General features: G+C 41.0%; 1 protein-coding gene across 1 annotated transcript; it reads left to right on the forward strand.

Annotated features, from left to right (window-relative positions):
• Positions 1 to 395: 395 nt before the first annotated feature.
• LOC125932374 (mitochondrial intermembrane space import and assembly protein 40-like) lies at positions 396 to 1729 on the forward strand. The gene has a single exon (XM_049644895.1). It carries the CDS (start codon positions 461 to 463, stop codon positions 905 to 907), a length of 447 nt encoding a protein of 148 aa, XP_049500852.1. The 5' UTR covers positions 396 to 460; the 3' UTR covers positions 908 to 1729.
• Positions 1730 to 17676: the final 15947 nt, after the last annotated feature.

Consider the following 17676-nt stretch of genomic DNA (forward strand, 5'->3'; position numbering starts at 1 on the left):
CTGCAGCAGGTACAGAGGCGACAATGGCAGGTTCTTGACTCTTGGCAGAGCTCTAGGGGTGACATCAAAGGTAGTAGCTCCCTCGGGTTTTCAGTTCTGTATTTTACTGGACCTGTTCTTTTAAATCTAGCCTATACCCTGCTCTTTTAGAACTTCCAGCAATTTGGTAAGACTTAAATTCTCTGTTTTAAATCTCTTCCCATAAATTGTTATAAACTTTTTGGAACATAATCTAATTCTGTCTGTTACAGTTTAAAAATATTGAGGAGGAGGGGGAACAGGGTTTGGGGCTGGGAGGGCGAGCAGGCAGGCGCGGGGCGGGGCAGACCTGGAGGGGCGGGCCCGTGTAGGCCTGGGAGCCTCCCGCCCAGCCTGGGGGAGAGGTCACAGCGGGAGCCTGCCACCCTCTGGGCCGCCGCTACCGCTCTCGCCGCCAGGTCTGAGTGCCGACGCTGCAGCCATGGCCTATTGCCGGCAGGAAGGGAAGGATCGAATCATATTTGTGACCAAAGAAGACCATGAAACTCCAAGCAATGCAGAGCTGGTGGCTGATGACCCCAACGATCCCTACGAGGAGCATGGATTGATCCTGCCAAATGGAGACATTAACTGGAACTGCCGGTGCCTTGGGGGAATGGCCAGTGGCCCCTGTGGGGAACAATTCAAGTCGGCCTTTTCCTGCTTCCACCATAGCACAGAGGATGTCAAGGGGTCAGACTGTGTAGACCAGTTCCTGGCCATGCAGGAATGCATGCAGAAATACCCGGACCTGTATCCCCAGGAGGATGAGGACGAGAAGGAGGAGGAGGAGGAGGAGGAGGAGGAGGAGGAGAAGCCAGCAGAATGTTTAGAAGAAACAGCTCCTACTGAAGCCACTGCAACCAAAGAAGAGGAGAGGTCAAGCTAATGAAGACCATAAGGCACTGGGCTCCAGTCCTTCTCCTTCAGAGTAATATGAACCTTTTGTAAGATGCCTTTTGGTCATTCTCCGAGAAAGTGTCTTTCCCTCTGTTCTGTGCACTATAATGTACAAAATAACTTATTTTGATGATCGGGGATCTTGGTCCTTTGACATATACACTGGAAAAAATGTATGTGTGCCTCACATAAACCTATCAGCAAATGTAGCTGTCACTTTTGAATTATCAGATTATCCTGAATTTTTCCTCTTTGAAATAATGTACTGACTATGCTCAGCAACTAAAAATCATTATCTGGGAGTGTCTTGTGAGTGAGCTGATTTATTCTGATTGATTATATGCCCTTGTAGATTTTATACCCCTGTGGGAAACGAAACAAAACCATCTTCCTTTAAAAATGCTGGAGTGGGGCCATTCCCAATACAAGGCCACATGATCACTTATTTCTCATGAACCATCTTGACCTTGAGTATGTGAGGAGTACTATATTTCATTTCTGATGCATTTTGGTTTCCATTTTCACTTTGAGCTCCAGGTTTTCCATGCTTGGAAATTGGAACTTTGGACCCTCTGATTCACAGTCCCTTTCTAAATGAAGAGAAAGGCTGGTTTTGCTGTTGTTGTTCTTCCACAAGCCCTGGTTTGGGGCCTGTGTTCACACTGGCTCTGTGTCAGCCTGTTCAGTGCAATGTTCTTGAGAGGTGGGGACCTAATTGTTACAAAAGTAGCAACCAAGAGAAGAAACGGTGTGAATTAAGTAGTCAATTAAAAATAAAATATTATTATAAATAAATAAATAAATAAATAAATAAATATAAAAATATTGAGGCACCTGGGTGGCTCAATCAGTTGAACGTCCAACTCTTGATTTCAGCTCAGGTCATGATCCCAGGGTAGTGGGATCGGGTGCCGAGTCAGGCTCTGTCCTGAGTGTGGAGCCTGCTAAAGACGTGTGTGTGTGTGTGTGTGTGACCCAGCAATCTCACTTAGAAACTTCCACTGCACAGAAATAAAAGTACCAGGACTCACTGTCACAGAGGCATAATGACATTTACTGTAGTGTTAATTTTAGTGGCAAAAACCCTGGAGACAACATGAGTGTCCATCAATAAGGGAATGGTTAAATTTATTACAAGACATCCACACTATGGAATATTATAGATCAAACTGAAGAATAAGGCTGCATATGTATTGCCCTAAAAGTATGCCATAATACATGATATATTTAATGAAACAAGTTGTATAATTCCATTTTGAAAAAAAAAAGAGGTAAGGTGAATCACTTCTTAAATTTCTTTTTTTTTAATTTTTTCAATGTTTGTTTACTTTTGAGAGAGAGTGTGAATAGGGGGAGGGGCAGAAACAGGGAGACACAGAATCCGAAGCAGGTCCAGGCTCCAAGCTTTCAGCACACAGCCAGATGCAGGGCTTGAACTCACAAACCATGAGATCATGACCTGAGCCCAAAGCAGATGCTAAACTGACTGAGCCCCCCAGGGGCCCCTCACTTTTTAAATTTCTTAGAGTGGTTTCTGTTTCCTGCACTTAATTCTGATACACACAGTGTCATACTGTCATCATCATAACTAAAAATTATATATCTAAGGTATTGCAAATATCTGGTTTCCTATCCAGTTAAGGACCTCATAAATGAGAGAAATATACAAGAAAATTCTTGGAGGCCCAATACTTATTAAAGTATTATATGTATACAATGGAATATAAACCATAAAAAGAATGAAATCTTGCCATTCACAACAACATGGTTGGATCCAGAGGGTATTATGCTAAGTGAAATAAGTCAGACAGAAAAAAACAAATACCGTATGATGTCACTGATATGTGGAATCTAGAAAAGAAAACAAATGAACAAACAAAAACAGAAATAGACTCATGAATACAGGGATCAAACTGGTGGTTGCCAGAGTGGAGGAGGGTGGGAAGATGAGCAAAACAGGTGAAGGGGACTAACTTCCAGTTATAAAATAAATAACAGGAATGAAAAGTACAACATAGGGAATATAGTCAATGATATTATAATAACTTTGTATGGTGACGGTAACTACACTTATCATGGTGAACACTTAAAATATATAGAATCATCTATGCTGTACACCTGAAACTAATATAATATTGTATGTCACCTATACTCCAATTAAAAAATATATTGTAGCACTCAAGGGATTTCTGCTTCAAGATGGAGTAACTTGGTGGCAACCTGCTGGCTCAGTCAGTAGAGCATGTGACTCTGGATCTTGCGGTTGTAAGTTCAAGCCCCGCGGGTATAAAGATTAATTTTAAAAATAAGATATTTTTTAAAGTAGATGAAAAAAATTTTTTAAAAAGGGGGCATCTGGGTGGCTCAGTCAGTTGAGTGCAGACTTTGGCTCAAGTCATGATCTCATAGTTCGTGGGTTTGAGCCCTGAGTTGGGCTCTGTGCTGACAGCTCGGAGCCTGGAGCCTGCTTCAGATTCTGTGTCTCCCTCTCTCTCTTCCCCTCCCCTGATCACGCTCTGTCTCTTTCATCTCAAAAATAAAATAAACATAAAAAAATTTTTTTAAAGATGGAGTAACTTATAACCAACGAATGCTGTTCTGAGAACAACTAGAAAAATCAGGTAAAATATGAAAAAGAATTTTCTTTTCTGAAGGCATCAGAGAGCTAGGACTTCAGAGGTGAGATCCCAGAAAGAAGGGAAACTCATCAAAGTAAGACCAACTTCTTGCATGTTGCTTTTTTCCCTTAGAATACCTGCCACTTCTTGGACCAGACACTGAGTAGAAAGTGTCTCTCAAGAGGCAGAGAAGCCACCAGGGCTTTAGGTAATACCACAGAACCCAGGGGACAAAAAATGGAGTTTAAGGTCTGCAAGGCCAGCTAGAATTTGAATGTCCAAGATCTAGAGAGTGGAGAAGCACAGAAAAGTGAACCTGACACTCAGCACAGGTTTTCCCCTCCGGGAAATTGCTGATTAAGTTGCACAGAGTAACAAATTAGAAGTCAAGGAGAGTGGTCAAAAGTAGAGAGGAGTGTTTGGAAGTTTCACAGAGCTGAAGAGACAAAAATTGGAGTTCAGAACTTCCCAAGGAGGAAAATCCTTAGGAAACATCTACCTCCTGGCTCTCATTTGGGACCTCTTAGAGAGCTATATCCTAGCAATCAGGTCAACTGAGGATATGATGAGTCTAGCAAATGCTATAAATCAGCCTCAAGTCACTGCAGTGGTTGATTGGATTAAGGTAACTTGCACTTCTGCTGCCTTGGGGAAAACAGGGTGAATCCTCTCTGAAGGGATATAAGGTCATCTAGAGCCTATATGCCTTTTCAGACACAAAGTCTGGTGGTCAATAAAAAAATAACTGATGTACCAAGAAACAAGTCCAAGAAGAAAAAAAAACAAAACAATAGAAACAGACTCATAGTGGGACGCCTGGGTGGCTCAGTCGGTTGGGCGTCCGACTTCAGCTCAGGTCGTGATCTTACGGTTTCTGGGTTCGAGCCCCACATTGGGCTCTGTGCTGACAGCTCAGAGCCTGGAGCCTGCTTCAGATTCTGTGTCTCCCCCTCTCTCTGCCCCTCCTCTGCTCATGCTCTGAATAATGCTCTCTATCTCTGAATAATGAATAAACATTTAAAAAATTAACAAAAAAAGAAACAGACTCATAGTGACCCAGTTATTGCAGTTATATGACATAGACTACAAACATTCAAGAAAATAAGGGACAACATGATCACTTTCACCAGAATGCTAGAATCTATAAAAAAGAATCAAATGAAAATTCTAGAATTGAAAGTACAATAACTGAAATTAAGAATTCAATAGATGGACCACATAAAGCCCAGGATTCACTGCTCCTTTGCTGGACATATCAAGTGCCAGCTATGTCATCCCTTTTGGAAGACTCCCCACCCTCACTGTATGCAGCATTTGGGGACTGCCAGTCGATATTCCCTGCATTCCTCTGGTCAAAAGTTGGGCACAAGTTCTAAGCCAAGTCAATTAGATTCTCCTAGGAATTTGAATCTTGAGCTGAGCGATGCAAAGATGGAAAACAATTAGAGCTGATTGACAGTGCCACTGGTGCCCTGGAAAAGTGATCCATTAGTTCTATCTAGATCTCAGAAGATGCCTTGTTTGCGAGACCTGGTTGTTTAGTTTTTCCGTCTGTGAGCTAACCCACTGCCTTCCAAATAAATTCCTTTAGCCAGTGTAATAATTTGGGTAAGAAATAAACAAACTCTGAAATATTAGTGGCTCAAAAAATGTTTATTTCTCATTCATGCCCTATCCAAAGTGAGTCAGCAGAAGGACTATGTTCCATAGTTACTCAGGGACCCAGTCTTCTTTCATTCTTTGGCTCTTCTCTCCTCTAGATCTTAGGAGTAGTTATGAATTGGATGTTGCTGTGTCCTCAAAATTTATGTGTAGAAGCTCTAATCCCCAGTGTGATGGTATTTGGAGGTGGGGTCTCTGGGAGGTAATTAAGTCATCAGTGGGGAGCATTCATGAATGGGATCAGTACCCTTATAATAATAGACAAGAGAGATGATTTGTCTCTCCACCATGCAAGAATACAGAAATAAAGTGTCCATCTTCGGACCAGGAAGAGAATCCTCACCAGGAAGTGAATTGGCTGACACTTTGATCTTGGACTTCCAAGCTCCAGAACCATGAGAAATACATTTCTGTTGTTTAAGTCACTCTGTTTATAGGAGTTTGTCACAGCAGCTTGAACTAACTACAACAGGCAACCTCTGCATTCGGCTGGCAAGATCAGATGTGGGAGGTTTTTATGGAAAAATGGCACATATCACTTTTGTTCATATTCCATTGGCCAGAACTCAGTTACATGGCCACACTTCACTTCAAGGTGGGCTGGAAAATGTAATCTAGTTGGGCATCCAGAAAAAAAGAACACTGATATTCATGAGCCCCTGCTGTCTATACTACAGCCAAAATCAGTTGTGTTGCTTACAAACAAAGGACCCTAATCAATACACATACATAGGGTTGTAATAGAGCTTGAAAAGGAGGGCAATTCAGATAAAAGAATGAGTGTAAACGAAGAGCATCATATGGTTTGGCTGGAGTGTTTGAATGGGTGATTGATGTTAGAGGAGGTCATCAAGAGGACATGACCACCGGTTGGCTTACAAGTTGGACCTAGGCACTTGGAGGCTCCTCGTCCCCTCCCCTGTCCTTGGAATGTGCGTTCCACTTGCCTCACCCAGGCTAGAAGGTGCCCCAAGGACATAGCCTTGAGATAGTAATGTGTTGAAACCATCTAGACGGTATATATGACTGAACCCAGTCAAGGCCTTTGTAAAAACTTAAAATTCTGGTGAGCAGGTATGGAAATCTACTTGTCTTGTGGCCATCCAAGACAAACCTTGTAAGTAAGCTCCTTGGCTTATTAAACTTGCCATTTATCAATCTGCAGTGGCCTGCCTGTTTCTTTGATCTCTCCTCTCCCTCCATGTACAGTTTGTGAACCAACAGTTGGAAGCAGTAGGAGGCAAGACTGTAAGAGACAGAGTCCTGAATGCCAAACCTAATTCTGTAGGCCAGGAGTTGACAAAATGTGGCCTGTGAGCCAAATCCAGTCTTTTCCATGGTTGACTTGGTAAGTTTTATTGGAACACATCTGAATGTGTTTGCTCTACAATGGCAGGAATGAGTACTAGCAATAGAGAACACATGGCCCACAAAGCCTAAAAATATTTACTATCTGGTCTTTTACATAAAACGTTGGCCTATCACTGCCATAGGCAATTGGGAACCACCAAAGGATTTTGAGCAGGTGACCAGTATGTAAGATCACAATGACACCACTGCGTAGCGGTAAATTGGACTATGTGAGCCAGTTGTTCAGTCTGGGTTGGAGGTGCAGCTGGAGAGGGAGGAGTCAGGTAGGCCAGTTAGGAAATTGTTACACTAGCCTAAGATGTAATAATAGCAGCTTCCATCTACCACGTGGCTACTACTTGAAAGACACTGTGATATGTACTTTGCAAGCGGTATAAAATTGTATCTTCACAACAGCCCTGTGAAGCACACTATTTTTATTTCCACTTCATGGATGGAAAAACTGAGGTCATGGACATTATATTACTTCTCGGTTTCTTACTAACCCTTCCTCCTCTCTCTCTTCTTGGAGGACAGTTTTCTTCATGGAAGCTAAGAACATGGACTCCAAAACAAGGCTGCTTAAGTACAAATCCCAGTTGTACCGCTTGCTATCTAGATGACGTTTGTAAGTTACTTAACCTCCCTGCGCCTCAATTTCCTCATTGGTAAAATGATGATAAAGGTCAAAGTGATACCTGTTAGGGTTATGGCAAGGATCGAGGGAATTACTGTATGCAATACACTTAGCACAATATCCGGCACTTAGTAAAAGCCATAAATACATTTGCTATTATTTTTCCCAACTTCTAAATTTTATCATGTCCCAGAGCGTGGTCCAGGACTCTCTTTTCCACTGTAGCCACACTTCCCTATGATTCTAAGATTTCCTCCTCCCATGACACTTGTTTCCCATTACCCCATTTTGTTTTCTTCTGGGCACAATCTGAAAGTATTTATTGTTTTGTTCATGTATTTAGAACCTGTGTCCCCATTGGAATGTAAGCCTCATGAAGACAGGGATTTCGTGTTTTTCATTGCTGAATCCTCGGGGCCTAGAACAGTACCTGGCATGAAGCCGATGCTCAATAAATATTCATTGAATGGAGGGATGAACTTATTCAAGTGAGCAGCAGATAATGGAATTCAAGCCTATGTCTGACGGAGGCCAATGCCCATGCTCTTCATCACCATGCCGTATGGCATAGTAGCCATGGAACTAGAAAGGACAGGGTGGATGGCAGTGGAGGTGAGAGTGGGAGAAGGTTATGAGTCAAATATGATTTTGAGATTTAGGCCTGTATGCCAGCAAACTATAGATTCAGGAGTCATCTGCTTAGAGGTCATAGTTGAAATCCTAGTAAATACCTACAGTATTTACAGAAGGGAATTAGAGGAGAAAAGGGATAAAACAGAGAGGAAACAAGAAGGAACATATTGGAGTCCCCAGAAGAGACGGATGACATATTTGAAATAGGAAAATTCAAGGAGGGTTTAAAACAGAATGGTCTACAAGGGTATGGGCAGGGTGTAGCAAAACCACACGGGATAACGCTAGGCAATGAGCTGTTAAAAATCCTCTAAGCTAGAAGGAATGAGGGAATAAAGTGATTTTCAGAAATCAAAGATTCATGTAGAATGAACTCTGAAAACAATTGTGACTTTTGGTCGGTGGACACAACCAGCTCTAGGTGACCCTACAAGGGCAGAGCTGGGGGTAATAAATAGCCTAATTTTACTCTCTTACCTCTTTATGATATCCTGCAATGGGCAAACCTGACTAGAAACTAAAGGACAAGGAAGCTTATTGATGTAATCCATAAAGGCCAGGCTCCCAGGGATGAAAGCAGGGTGAAACAAAATAGAGGAGTGGATCTGGGGGATCCAAGTCCAAAGGCAGTATGTTGGGAAAATCCTTTCTTGCTTGGGGCAGGTCAGTCTTTTTCTACTTCAGCCTTCCACTGATTAGATGAGGCCCATCCATGCTACATTGGGCAATCTGCTTTATTCAAAGTCCACCAATTTAAATGTTAATCTCATTCAGAAAACACTTTCAACAGAAATATCCAGAATAATGTTTGACCAAATGTCTGGGCACAGTCAAGTTGACACATTAAGCACATTATGGCAGTTGGGAAGAAACTTTGTGAACAGGATGGATAACTCTATATCAGGGTATGTGTCTATCCCTGTGGGCACAGGGATGGTGGGAGAAATCTAATGTAATCAACCAGCCACCAGGAAACCGACTGGTCCTCCCAGGGGATGGTGCCATATCAGAGGTTCAGCACTGGCCTATGCTATTGGCAGGTTGGACATCCAGCAGGAGCCGTAGCCAGAATCAACGTTACTAAGCTTTACAATGCCAGGCTCAGGCTGAACCTCTAACCCTGCTTGCATGTCCTTTCTAGTCATGAGTCAATCAAGCAAGCACTGGGGTGTCTGAGGAGAGAATCCAGTTGATATCCACAAGCTCAGTCTTCTTTCTCACCTGATCACTGAGAACCTCCTCTGGACAAATGCCCTCTGGCAGGCATTTATGTAGGGCATAACCATCTTCACACTCCATGCCCATTCTGAGAGGTCCATCTACATTTCTTGTCCCTAGATCTTGTGTCGTCAGTTGTCCAGTTATGGTCTTTCCACATCCCTGACCAGCAAGTACATACCTCCGGCCATTTCTCCTTCCACACCAAGGGGATAACTTGGTGCTTCACTGTATTTCAAGGCCACTCAGAGTGGGCTTATAGTGCAGTGATATCCACTTCTATCTGGTGATGTCCTACTGTGCCGATCCATGCATAAATCAAGCTTGTACTTCCTCTTTGACCTTTACCTGTTCATAGGGAGCTCCCCATGAGGCCATAGGAAGGGCTTGAAGGGAGATGGTGAAGGAGTGAGAGCAAGTACCATAGGATTATTGGATCACCTGCTCAAGCAGTTGCCTTTCAGACCTGATTGTGTTCAGTCCTGTATATAGCGCATCAATTTTATGGTGGAATACTGATGCCTATATTCATTTTATGATCCAGTGAATCAGTTAAATATGATCCAATGAGTCAGTTAAAATACCCAGTTCATGATGGGAAAGTTCAAGTCACATGATCTCCGTGTGCTGCATCATCAGGACTTCAGTCCCTCCAGGGCTTAGTAATGAGCCAGGAGCTCCCTTTCAAATGGGGAATTTTTGTCAGTCAGGGAGATCATGGCCTTACTCCAAACCCTTATGGTCTGTGATGTAATTGTATTTTTTTTTTCAAAAAAAGTTTTATTGATTGACATATAAACATTATATATATTTAAGGCATGCAATGTGATTTTTTATATGTATGCATTGTGAAATGATCACCACAATCAAGCTAATTCATATATCTATTACCTCCTCATAGTTACAATTCTGTGTGTGTGTGTGTGTGTGTGTGTGTGTGTGGTGAGGCCACTTAAGATCTACTTTGTTAGCAATAGATAATACAGTATTGTTAATTATAGTCACTGCTGCATATTAAATCTTAAGAACTTACTCATCTTGCGGTTCATGGCTTCGAGCCCCACATTGGGCTCGGTGATAACAGCTCAGAACCTGGAGTCTGCTTCAGATTCTGTGTCTCCCTCTCTCTCTGCCCCTCTCCTGCTTGCACTCTGTCTCCCTCTCAAAAATAAATAAATATTACAAATTTTTTAAATAAAAAAAGAACTTATTCATCTTGCATTACTAAAACTTTGTGCTTTTTGACCAACACCACCCACTTCTCCCTCCCCACCCCCCAGCACCAGCACCTGGCACCCACCATTCTACTCTCTGCTTTTTATGTGATGTGGTTTTCTTTTTTTCTAATGTTTATTTATTTTGGGGGAGAAAGAGAGCACATGTGGGGGAGGAGCAGAGAGAGAGGGAGACAGAGGATCCAAAGCAGACTCTGCACTGACAGCAGAGAGTCTGATAAGGGGCTCAAACCCACAAACTGCGAAATCATGACCTGAGCCAAAGTCAGACATTTAAATGACCAAGCCACCCAGGTGCCCCTGCAATGTGATTTTCTCATTGGTACTCGCCAGAGGCTTCATTCAGAAATTACGTTTTCCACAGCCCTTCCTTATAACCCTCTATTTGTCATAAGGCCAAGTGGTGGACAGCTTACCCCACACTCTGGACCCTTTTCTGTTCTGGGACCTACCTCCAAATAGGCAAGAATATCATACTCAAATATAGTTGGTCTATATTGCCTTCAAAATCCAAACGGGCCCACCAAGTATTGAGCTTCTTCCTTTAAGGTGGACATTGGGAAGTACAGCAACTTTTCTCTTCTTTTAGAAGGATCCCTCAAGATGCACCAGATTGGATCCCTAGAAACATTACCTATTTGGCAGGATCCTGAGCCATCTCCCACCCTATCTATGGATATGTCTTCCCTAGGTATCTATGTTTCTTTCTACTTAGCGATCATCACAACTAATAGGTATAATATTGGCAATTTAATGGAACCACGTGATCTTCTGTGAGATATAAAGATGATCAACCTCCCCCCACCAAAAAAAAAAAAAAAAAACTATATTGTGACCAAGAACAGGAAAATTAGATTCACTCTGGGGTTAAGGCAGTAAAAATGCATAATCATACCTACTTCTGATTTTAATCACTGAGAGGATGGGAGGAAGAAGCATTTTCCGGGTCAATGGCTGGATACAAAGGGCCCGGAGTTGTGTTCATTTGCCTTCGCAAAAACACTACATGCAGAACTACACCTGTGGTTGATATGACCAGTAGATTAAGTTTGTAATCATTTGTTGTCATTCCCCTGAACCTATCTGACTTTTGTACTGGTCAAGCAGATAAGTTAAATGGTGATGTGGTAGACATCACCACAGCTGCTTCTCTGTAGCCTTATCTCTGCAAATCCTTCAGGGATGCAGTATTGCTTTTGGTTTAGCCTGTATGTGGAATGGAGGAAACTTCCAGGGGCTTTTACTTGGCTACTTCCTAGCATAAGAGCGCTCATCCCTCAGGTCAGTGAACTAATGTGTGGATTCTATCAGCTACTAGGTAAATCTAGTCATACTCTACATTCTGTGGCTATGGGAGAGAAAAAAAAAAACATACAGAATGGATCTCTTGTCCCACTGTAGCAAAGCCAGTATTTAATAGACAATCAAAATGTCGGGCATTTTCCCTCTCCCACTGCACAGTCACTTCCCCCCTGGGGAAGGCTTAGGTAAACACTGACAGTATATAACTGTGGTCATGTTGTGGGGTACCTTTTCAAATGGGTCCAACAGCCTCCTGGGTTGAGAAGCCCTAGGTCTATTAACAAGTGTAAAAACTGAGTAAGAGGTTGTGATTCCCCACTTTGGTGACTCGTGTTACATTTTTTTCCAACAGATCTAAAATTTGTACACCTATATAGAACAAGAAGCACTATAGTAAGCTGTCCATATATTTCATTTTGAGGGATCCTATTATCAATTAGCCACCACCACATTTCCCTCCATTCCAAAACACTCCAGTTGCCATTCCATCCCTGTGGTTCTCTGTAATGATCTGTTTCTGGTGGTTGTTACCATTAGGGATCTATCACGCTGGAAATCCATTATTCCCAATGTGATCAGGGAATCCAGCTGCACACCAACGTGGACTCCTTCCTCTATAGTGCATCAAGGGAGTTCAAATGTTTCTACCTTAATAATTAGGCCATCATTGAGACATTGAGACCAAGGCTTGATTAGTAGACTACTAGTGCCAGTCCCCAGTACTTGAGTCCCATTCAATTTTGAATCCTGGGAGAGTGCACTTCCATCGATATATTTCCCTCAACCAATCTTAGGTTTCCTCCTCTTTGATCTAATACATTTGGCAAGTGGTAAAGGGGTGCCTGGGTGGCTCAGTTGGTTAAGTGTCTGGCTTCGGCTCAGGTCATGATCTCACATTTTATGAGTTCGAGCGCTGTGTCTGGCTCTGTGCTGACAGCTCAGAGCCTGGAGCCTGCTTCGGATTCTATGTCTCCCTCTCTCTCTGCCCGCCCCCTGCTAATGCTTTGTCTCACTCTGTCTCTCTCTCTCAAAAATAAATAAACATTTAAAAAGGGTAAATATGTGAGTAAGCCAAAATAAACATGGACTCCATAAAACAATAATAATGTCTGATTTGTGGTTATAAAAAATGATAGATAATAAATATATACAGATCAGAACAGAGTGATCAGAGTTATAGTGTTCTATGCTCCTTGGGAGGATGGCAAATACATTGATTTACTTTAAACTTTATTAAATAAGCATGCTAATATTTCTAGGATAAGCATTAAAAGAATAGAAACATGGCATTTAACTTCTAAAGAGAAAAAGGAAAAGTGAGACAAACAGACACATATTTTTAAATATCAATACAAATGGAAGCAAAAAGTGAGGTAGAGGAAGAGAAACAAGAGAAGTAGGATAATGAGAAAGATCAAAATTAGATGTTATAATGTAGAAGTAAATCCAAATATACTAGTAACCACAGTAAACATAATAGACTAACCTCTTCAGTGAAAGCCAACGACTGGATGTGAGAAAAGACTTCCAATTCCAGGTGTAAAGGAGTAGCATTTAGCAGACTAATTCTCTCCCTGGAAAAAGTTATAAAAATTACACAAAATATATACTTTAAAAAGTGTTTGGAGATACTAATAAGCAACCAACAAGAAAGTGTCAGCAGTTCTGGGATAAAGAGACAGATGTAGAGTTCAGGGCTACCCAAGTCTCTGAAAGTTGGGGAGCAAAAATCACAGAAAGAAAGGAATCACAGAGAAATGAGTTCCAAAATATGCATACGAATTCCCCTCAAATTGTTGGGAGACTCCTAAGCTACACATGTGCAGAGGGAGACTCCAAGAAACAAGCGATATTTTGGAGCCAATTCTCACCAGATGTGTGATTGTGCACATATCTTCCCAATTTCGCATTCCACTATGTCACATTGGTAACTTCACATTACCTATGGTGGGTGTATGTATGCCATGTAAATCAGAAAATACTACAAATCAAGGTTTCTTCAACCCCTGGAGAGCTGACTTCTCAGAACACAAAAGCATCCAACAATATATAGCCCTCTGGTAAAGATAAATATGTGGACAAATACAGAATCTTGTAATACTGCAATCATAGTGCAAAAATAACCTTGAACTCAGGTGTGGAATTTAAAAGATAAAACTATAAAAAATAACTATAATTATAAAACTATGTTAATGGATACAAAAAATAAAAAGATATATTTTACTACATCAACCATAACACAGTAAAACTAGAAATCACTACCAGGAGGAAAACTGAAAAATACACACGTATGTGGAGATTCAACAACACACTCTTGAACAACCAATGGATCAAAGAAGAAATCACAAGTGGAGTTAGAAAATATCTTGAGACAAAGGAAAATAAAAACAAAACATATCAAAACTCATGGGATGCAGCAAAAGCAGTGCTAAGAAGAAAATTTATAGCATTAAATGTGTACATTAACGACGAAGAAATATCTGGTTAATATTATAACTTTACACCATAAGGAATTAGAAAAAGAAGAACAAACTAAACCCACAGCCAGCAGAATAAAGGAAATTGTAAAAATTAGAGTAAAAATAAATGAAAGAGAACAGAAAAATTAGATCCAAAGAAACCTCCAGGCTCTGAGCTGTCAGCACAGAGCCCGACATGGGGCTCAAACTCAAGAACTGCAAGATCATGACCTGAGCCGAAGTCAGAGGCTTAACTTACTGAGCCACCCAGGCACCCCAATAAGGGGAATTAATAAACTAAAAAGTTGTCTCCTTGAAAAGAGTGATAAAATTGGCAAATCTTTAGCTAGACTGACAAAGAAAAAAGAAAGAACAAAGGTCTACTCTCATAGCAACTTTCAAGTATATAATACAGTATTGTTAACCAGAGTCACCATACTGTTCACTTTTAAAATGGTTAATTTTGTGTATGTGAATTTCAACTCAATTGAAAAAGATATTTTCTTTTTTATAATTTTAGAGAGAGAGAGAGAGCACATGTGGAGGAGAGGTCCAGAGGGAGAGAGAGAATCTTAAGCAGGCTCCATGCTGAGCAGGGAGCCCGACATGGGGCCCAATCCCAAGACCCTGGGATCATGCATGACCTGAGCTGAAATCAAAAGTCAGACGCTCAACCAGCTGAGCCACCCAGGTGCCTTGCAAAAAGAGATATTTTCAAATAAATGGGTTTTTGTTTGTTTTGGTTTGGTTTTGCCAGCAGATGTGCACTACAAGAAACATGAAGGGGGACAACTTTAGGCTGAAGAAAATGATCCAGATGGAAGCAGGAAACTGCAGGAAGGAACAAAGAGCACTATTTACAACAATGATAATAATATCCTGTAGGGTTCTTTTATTGTAATATAATATACATAACATAAAAACCAACTCCCATACAAATGTAAACACACATAGAAATACAATATATAATAATAACACAAAAGTTGAGAGATCAGCAAATGGAGTGAAATTGTTATATGGTTCTTACATGTTCGGGAAATGGTGAAAGTATGAATTTAAGATGAACTGGAATAAGTCAAAGACACATATAATAATCTGTGAGATAACCACAAAAGGAATTTTAAAAGAATGAATAACTAAGAAGTTATACATGATAAAATGGGGTAATAAAAATACTTGAATAATAAAAAGAAGGCAAGAATGGAAAAATAAAGGATATGGCAAATGAACAAGTAGCAAGATGGTAGCTAGAAACCCAACTGTATTCAAGAGTTACTTAAAATGTAAATGGACTAAGCACTTCAACTAAAATACAGAGACTAGGGGTCCCTGGGTGACTCAGTCTGTGCTATCAGCACAGTGCCTACTTGGGATTCTCTCTCTCCCTCTCTCTCTGCTCCGCCCCCTCTTGCTCTCACTTGTATGCACTCTCCCTCTATCTCTAAATAAATAAACTTAAAAAATAACTAAATAAAATAAGGGTGACTGGGTGGCTCAATGAGTTAAGCATCTGACTCAATTTCAGCTCAGGTCATGATCCCAGAGTTTGTAGAATTGAGCCCCGTGTCCGGATCTCTGCTGACAGTGAGGAGCCTGCTTGGGATTCTCTCTCCCCATCTCTCTCTGACCCCCTCTGCCACTCACATTCTCTCTGTGTCTCTCAAAAATAAAGAAACATTAAAATAAATAAATAAATAAATAAATAAATAAATAAATAAAATACAAAGATTATCAGACGAGTTTTTCTTTTTTTATTTTAGAGAAAGAGAGAGAACATGACTGGGGGAGAGGGGCAGAGGGAGAGAGCAAGAGAAAGAGAATCTCAAGCAGGCTCCATGCTCAATGTGGAGCCTGACTTGGGGCTCAATCCCATGACGGTGGGATCATGACCCAAACTGAAATCAAGAGTCAGATGCTTAACCAACTGTGCCACCCAGGAACCCTTCCTTTCTTTTTTTTTTTTTTTTTAATGTTTATTTATTTTGAGGGGGTGGGGCAGAGAGATATGGAGAGAGAGAAACCCATGCAGGTTCCATGCTGTCAGTGTAGAGCCCAATATAGGGCTCGATCTCACAAACCATGAGATCATGACCTGAGCCCACATCAAGAGTCTGACGCTTAACTGACTGAGCCACCCAGGCACCCCCTGCCATTTTACTTTTATAGAAAACAAAATGCAACTACATACTGCTTAAAACTCAAATTATGGGCACCTGGGTGGCTCAGTTGGTTAAGCATCCGACTTTGGCTCAGGTCATGATCTCACAGTTTGTGGGTTCCAGCCCCATATCAGGCTCTCTGCTGTTGGCACAGAGCGTGCTCGGGATCCTCAGTCCCCTCAGTCTCTGCCCCTCCCCTGCTGTTCTCTCTTTCTCTGTCAAACAAATAAATACACTTTAAAAAATCTCAGATTACGGGCTCCTGAGTGGCTCAGTCGACTAAATATCTGACTCTAGATTGTGGCTCTGGTCATTATCTGAAGGTTTGTGAGTTCTAGCCTTGCATCGGGCTCTGCAATGGCAGTGTGGAGCCTGCTTGGGATTCTCTCTCCCTTTCTCTCTACCCCTCCCAGCTCGTGCTCTCTCTCAAAAAAAAAGTAAATAAAAATAAACTTAAAATTTTGTTTAACTCATTAAATAAAAGGATACAGAAAAGTTGAAAGTAAAAAGGGTATTACTATATTGTATATATTATATGTATATACTGTATATTACTATATACAATGCAAATAGTAAAAGAGAAAGCAGTGCAGTTATATTCAAAGAGGCCAGCAGAACCCTAATACCAAAACCTAACAAGGATATACCAAGAAAGTAAAATTGCAGGCCAATGTCTGTCCTGAACATAGATGCAAAAATCTTAAACGAAACACTAAGAAATGAATCCAGCAATGTGTATAAAATGAATTATGACTAAGTGAGGTTTAGCCCAGTAATGGAATCTTCATTAAATATTTGAAAGTCATCCAATGTAATTTATCATATTGGCTGAATAAAGGAGAAAGCTGCCAATAGATGCATAAAGGACATTTCATAAAATTTGACACCTGTTCATGATTTAAAAAAAAATACACATCAAACTAGGAATCGAAAAGAACTCCTCTAATCTAATAAGGGATTTTTTTTAAAGCTAGGATCATACTTAATGGGGAAATAGTGAATTATTTTCCCCTGAGATCAATTTATTTGTCCATTATCCCATTGATTGACATGTGCATTGTTTCCAGTTTGCAGCTATTATAAATAAAAAACGCTTAAAATGCTTAAGCCAGGGCGCCTGGGTGGCTCAGTAAGTTAAGCGTCTGATTCTTGGTTTTGGCTCAGGTCATGATCTCTCAGCTTCATGGGTTCGAGCCCCACATAGGGCTCTGTGCTGACAGTATGGAACCTACTTGGGATTCCCTCTCTCTCTCTTCTCTCTCTGCCCCTTCCCCACTTGTGCTATCTCCGTCTCTCTCAAAATAAATAAATAAACTTAAAAAATAAAAAAAAATGCGTAAAGCCAGTGCTACAGTGCAACAATATGGGTGACTCTCACACTATTTTTGAGTGAATGAAGGCAGATGTTAACGAGTACATACTCTATGAATCCATTTATATGAAGTTATATAACTGACACAAACTATCCATGATCTTAAAAGTCAT

Source organism: Panthera uncia, chromosome X (genome assembly GCF_023721935.1).
Source record: "Panthera uncia isolate 11264 chromosome X, Puncia_PCG_1.0, whole genome shotgun sequence".
Taxonomy (NCBI): domain Eukaryota; kingdom Metazoa; phylum Chordata; class Mammalia; order Carnivora; family Felidae; genus Panthera; species Panthera uncia.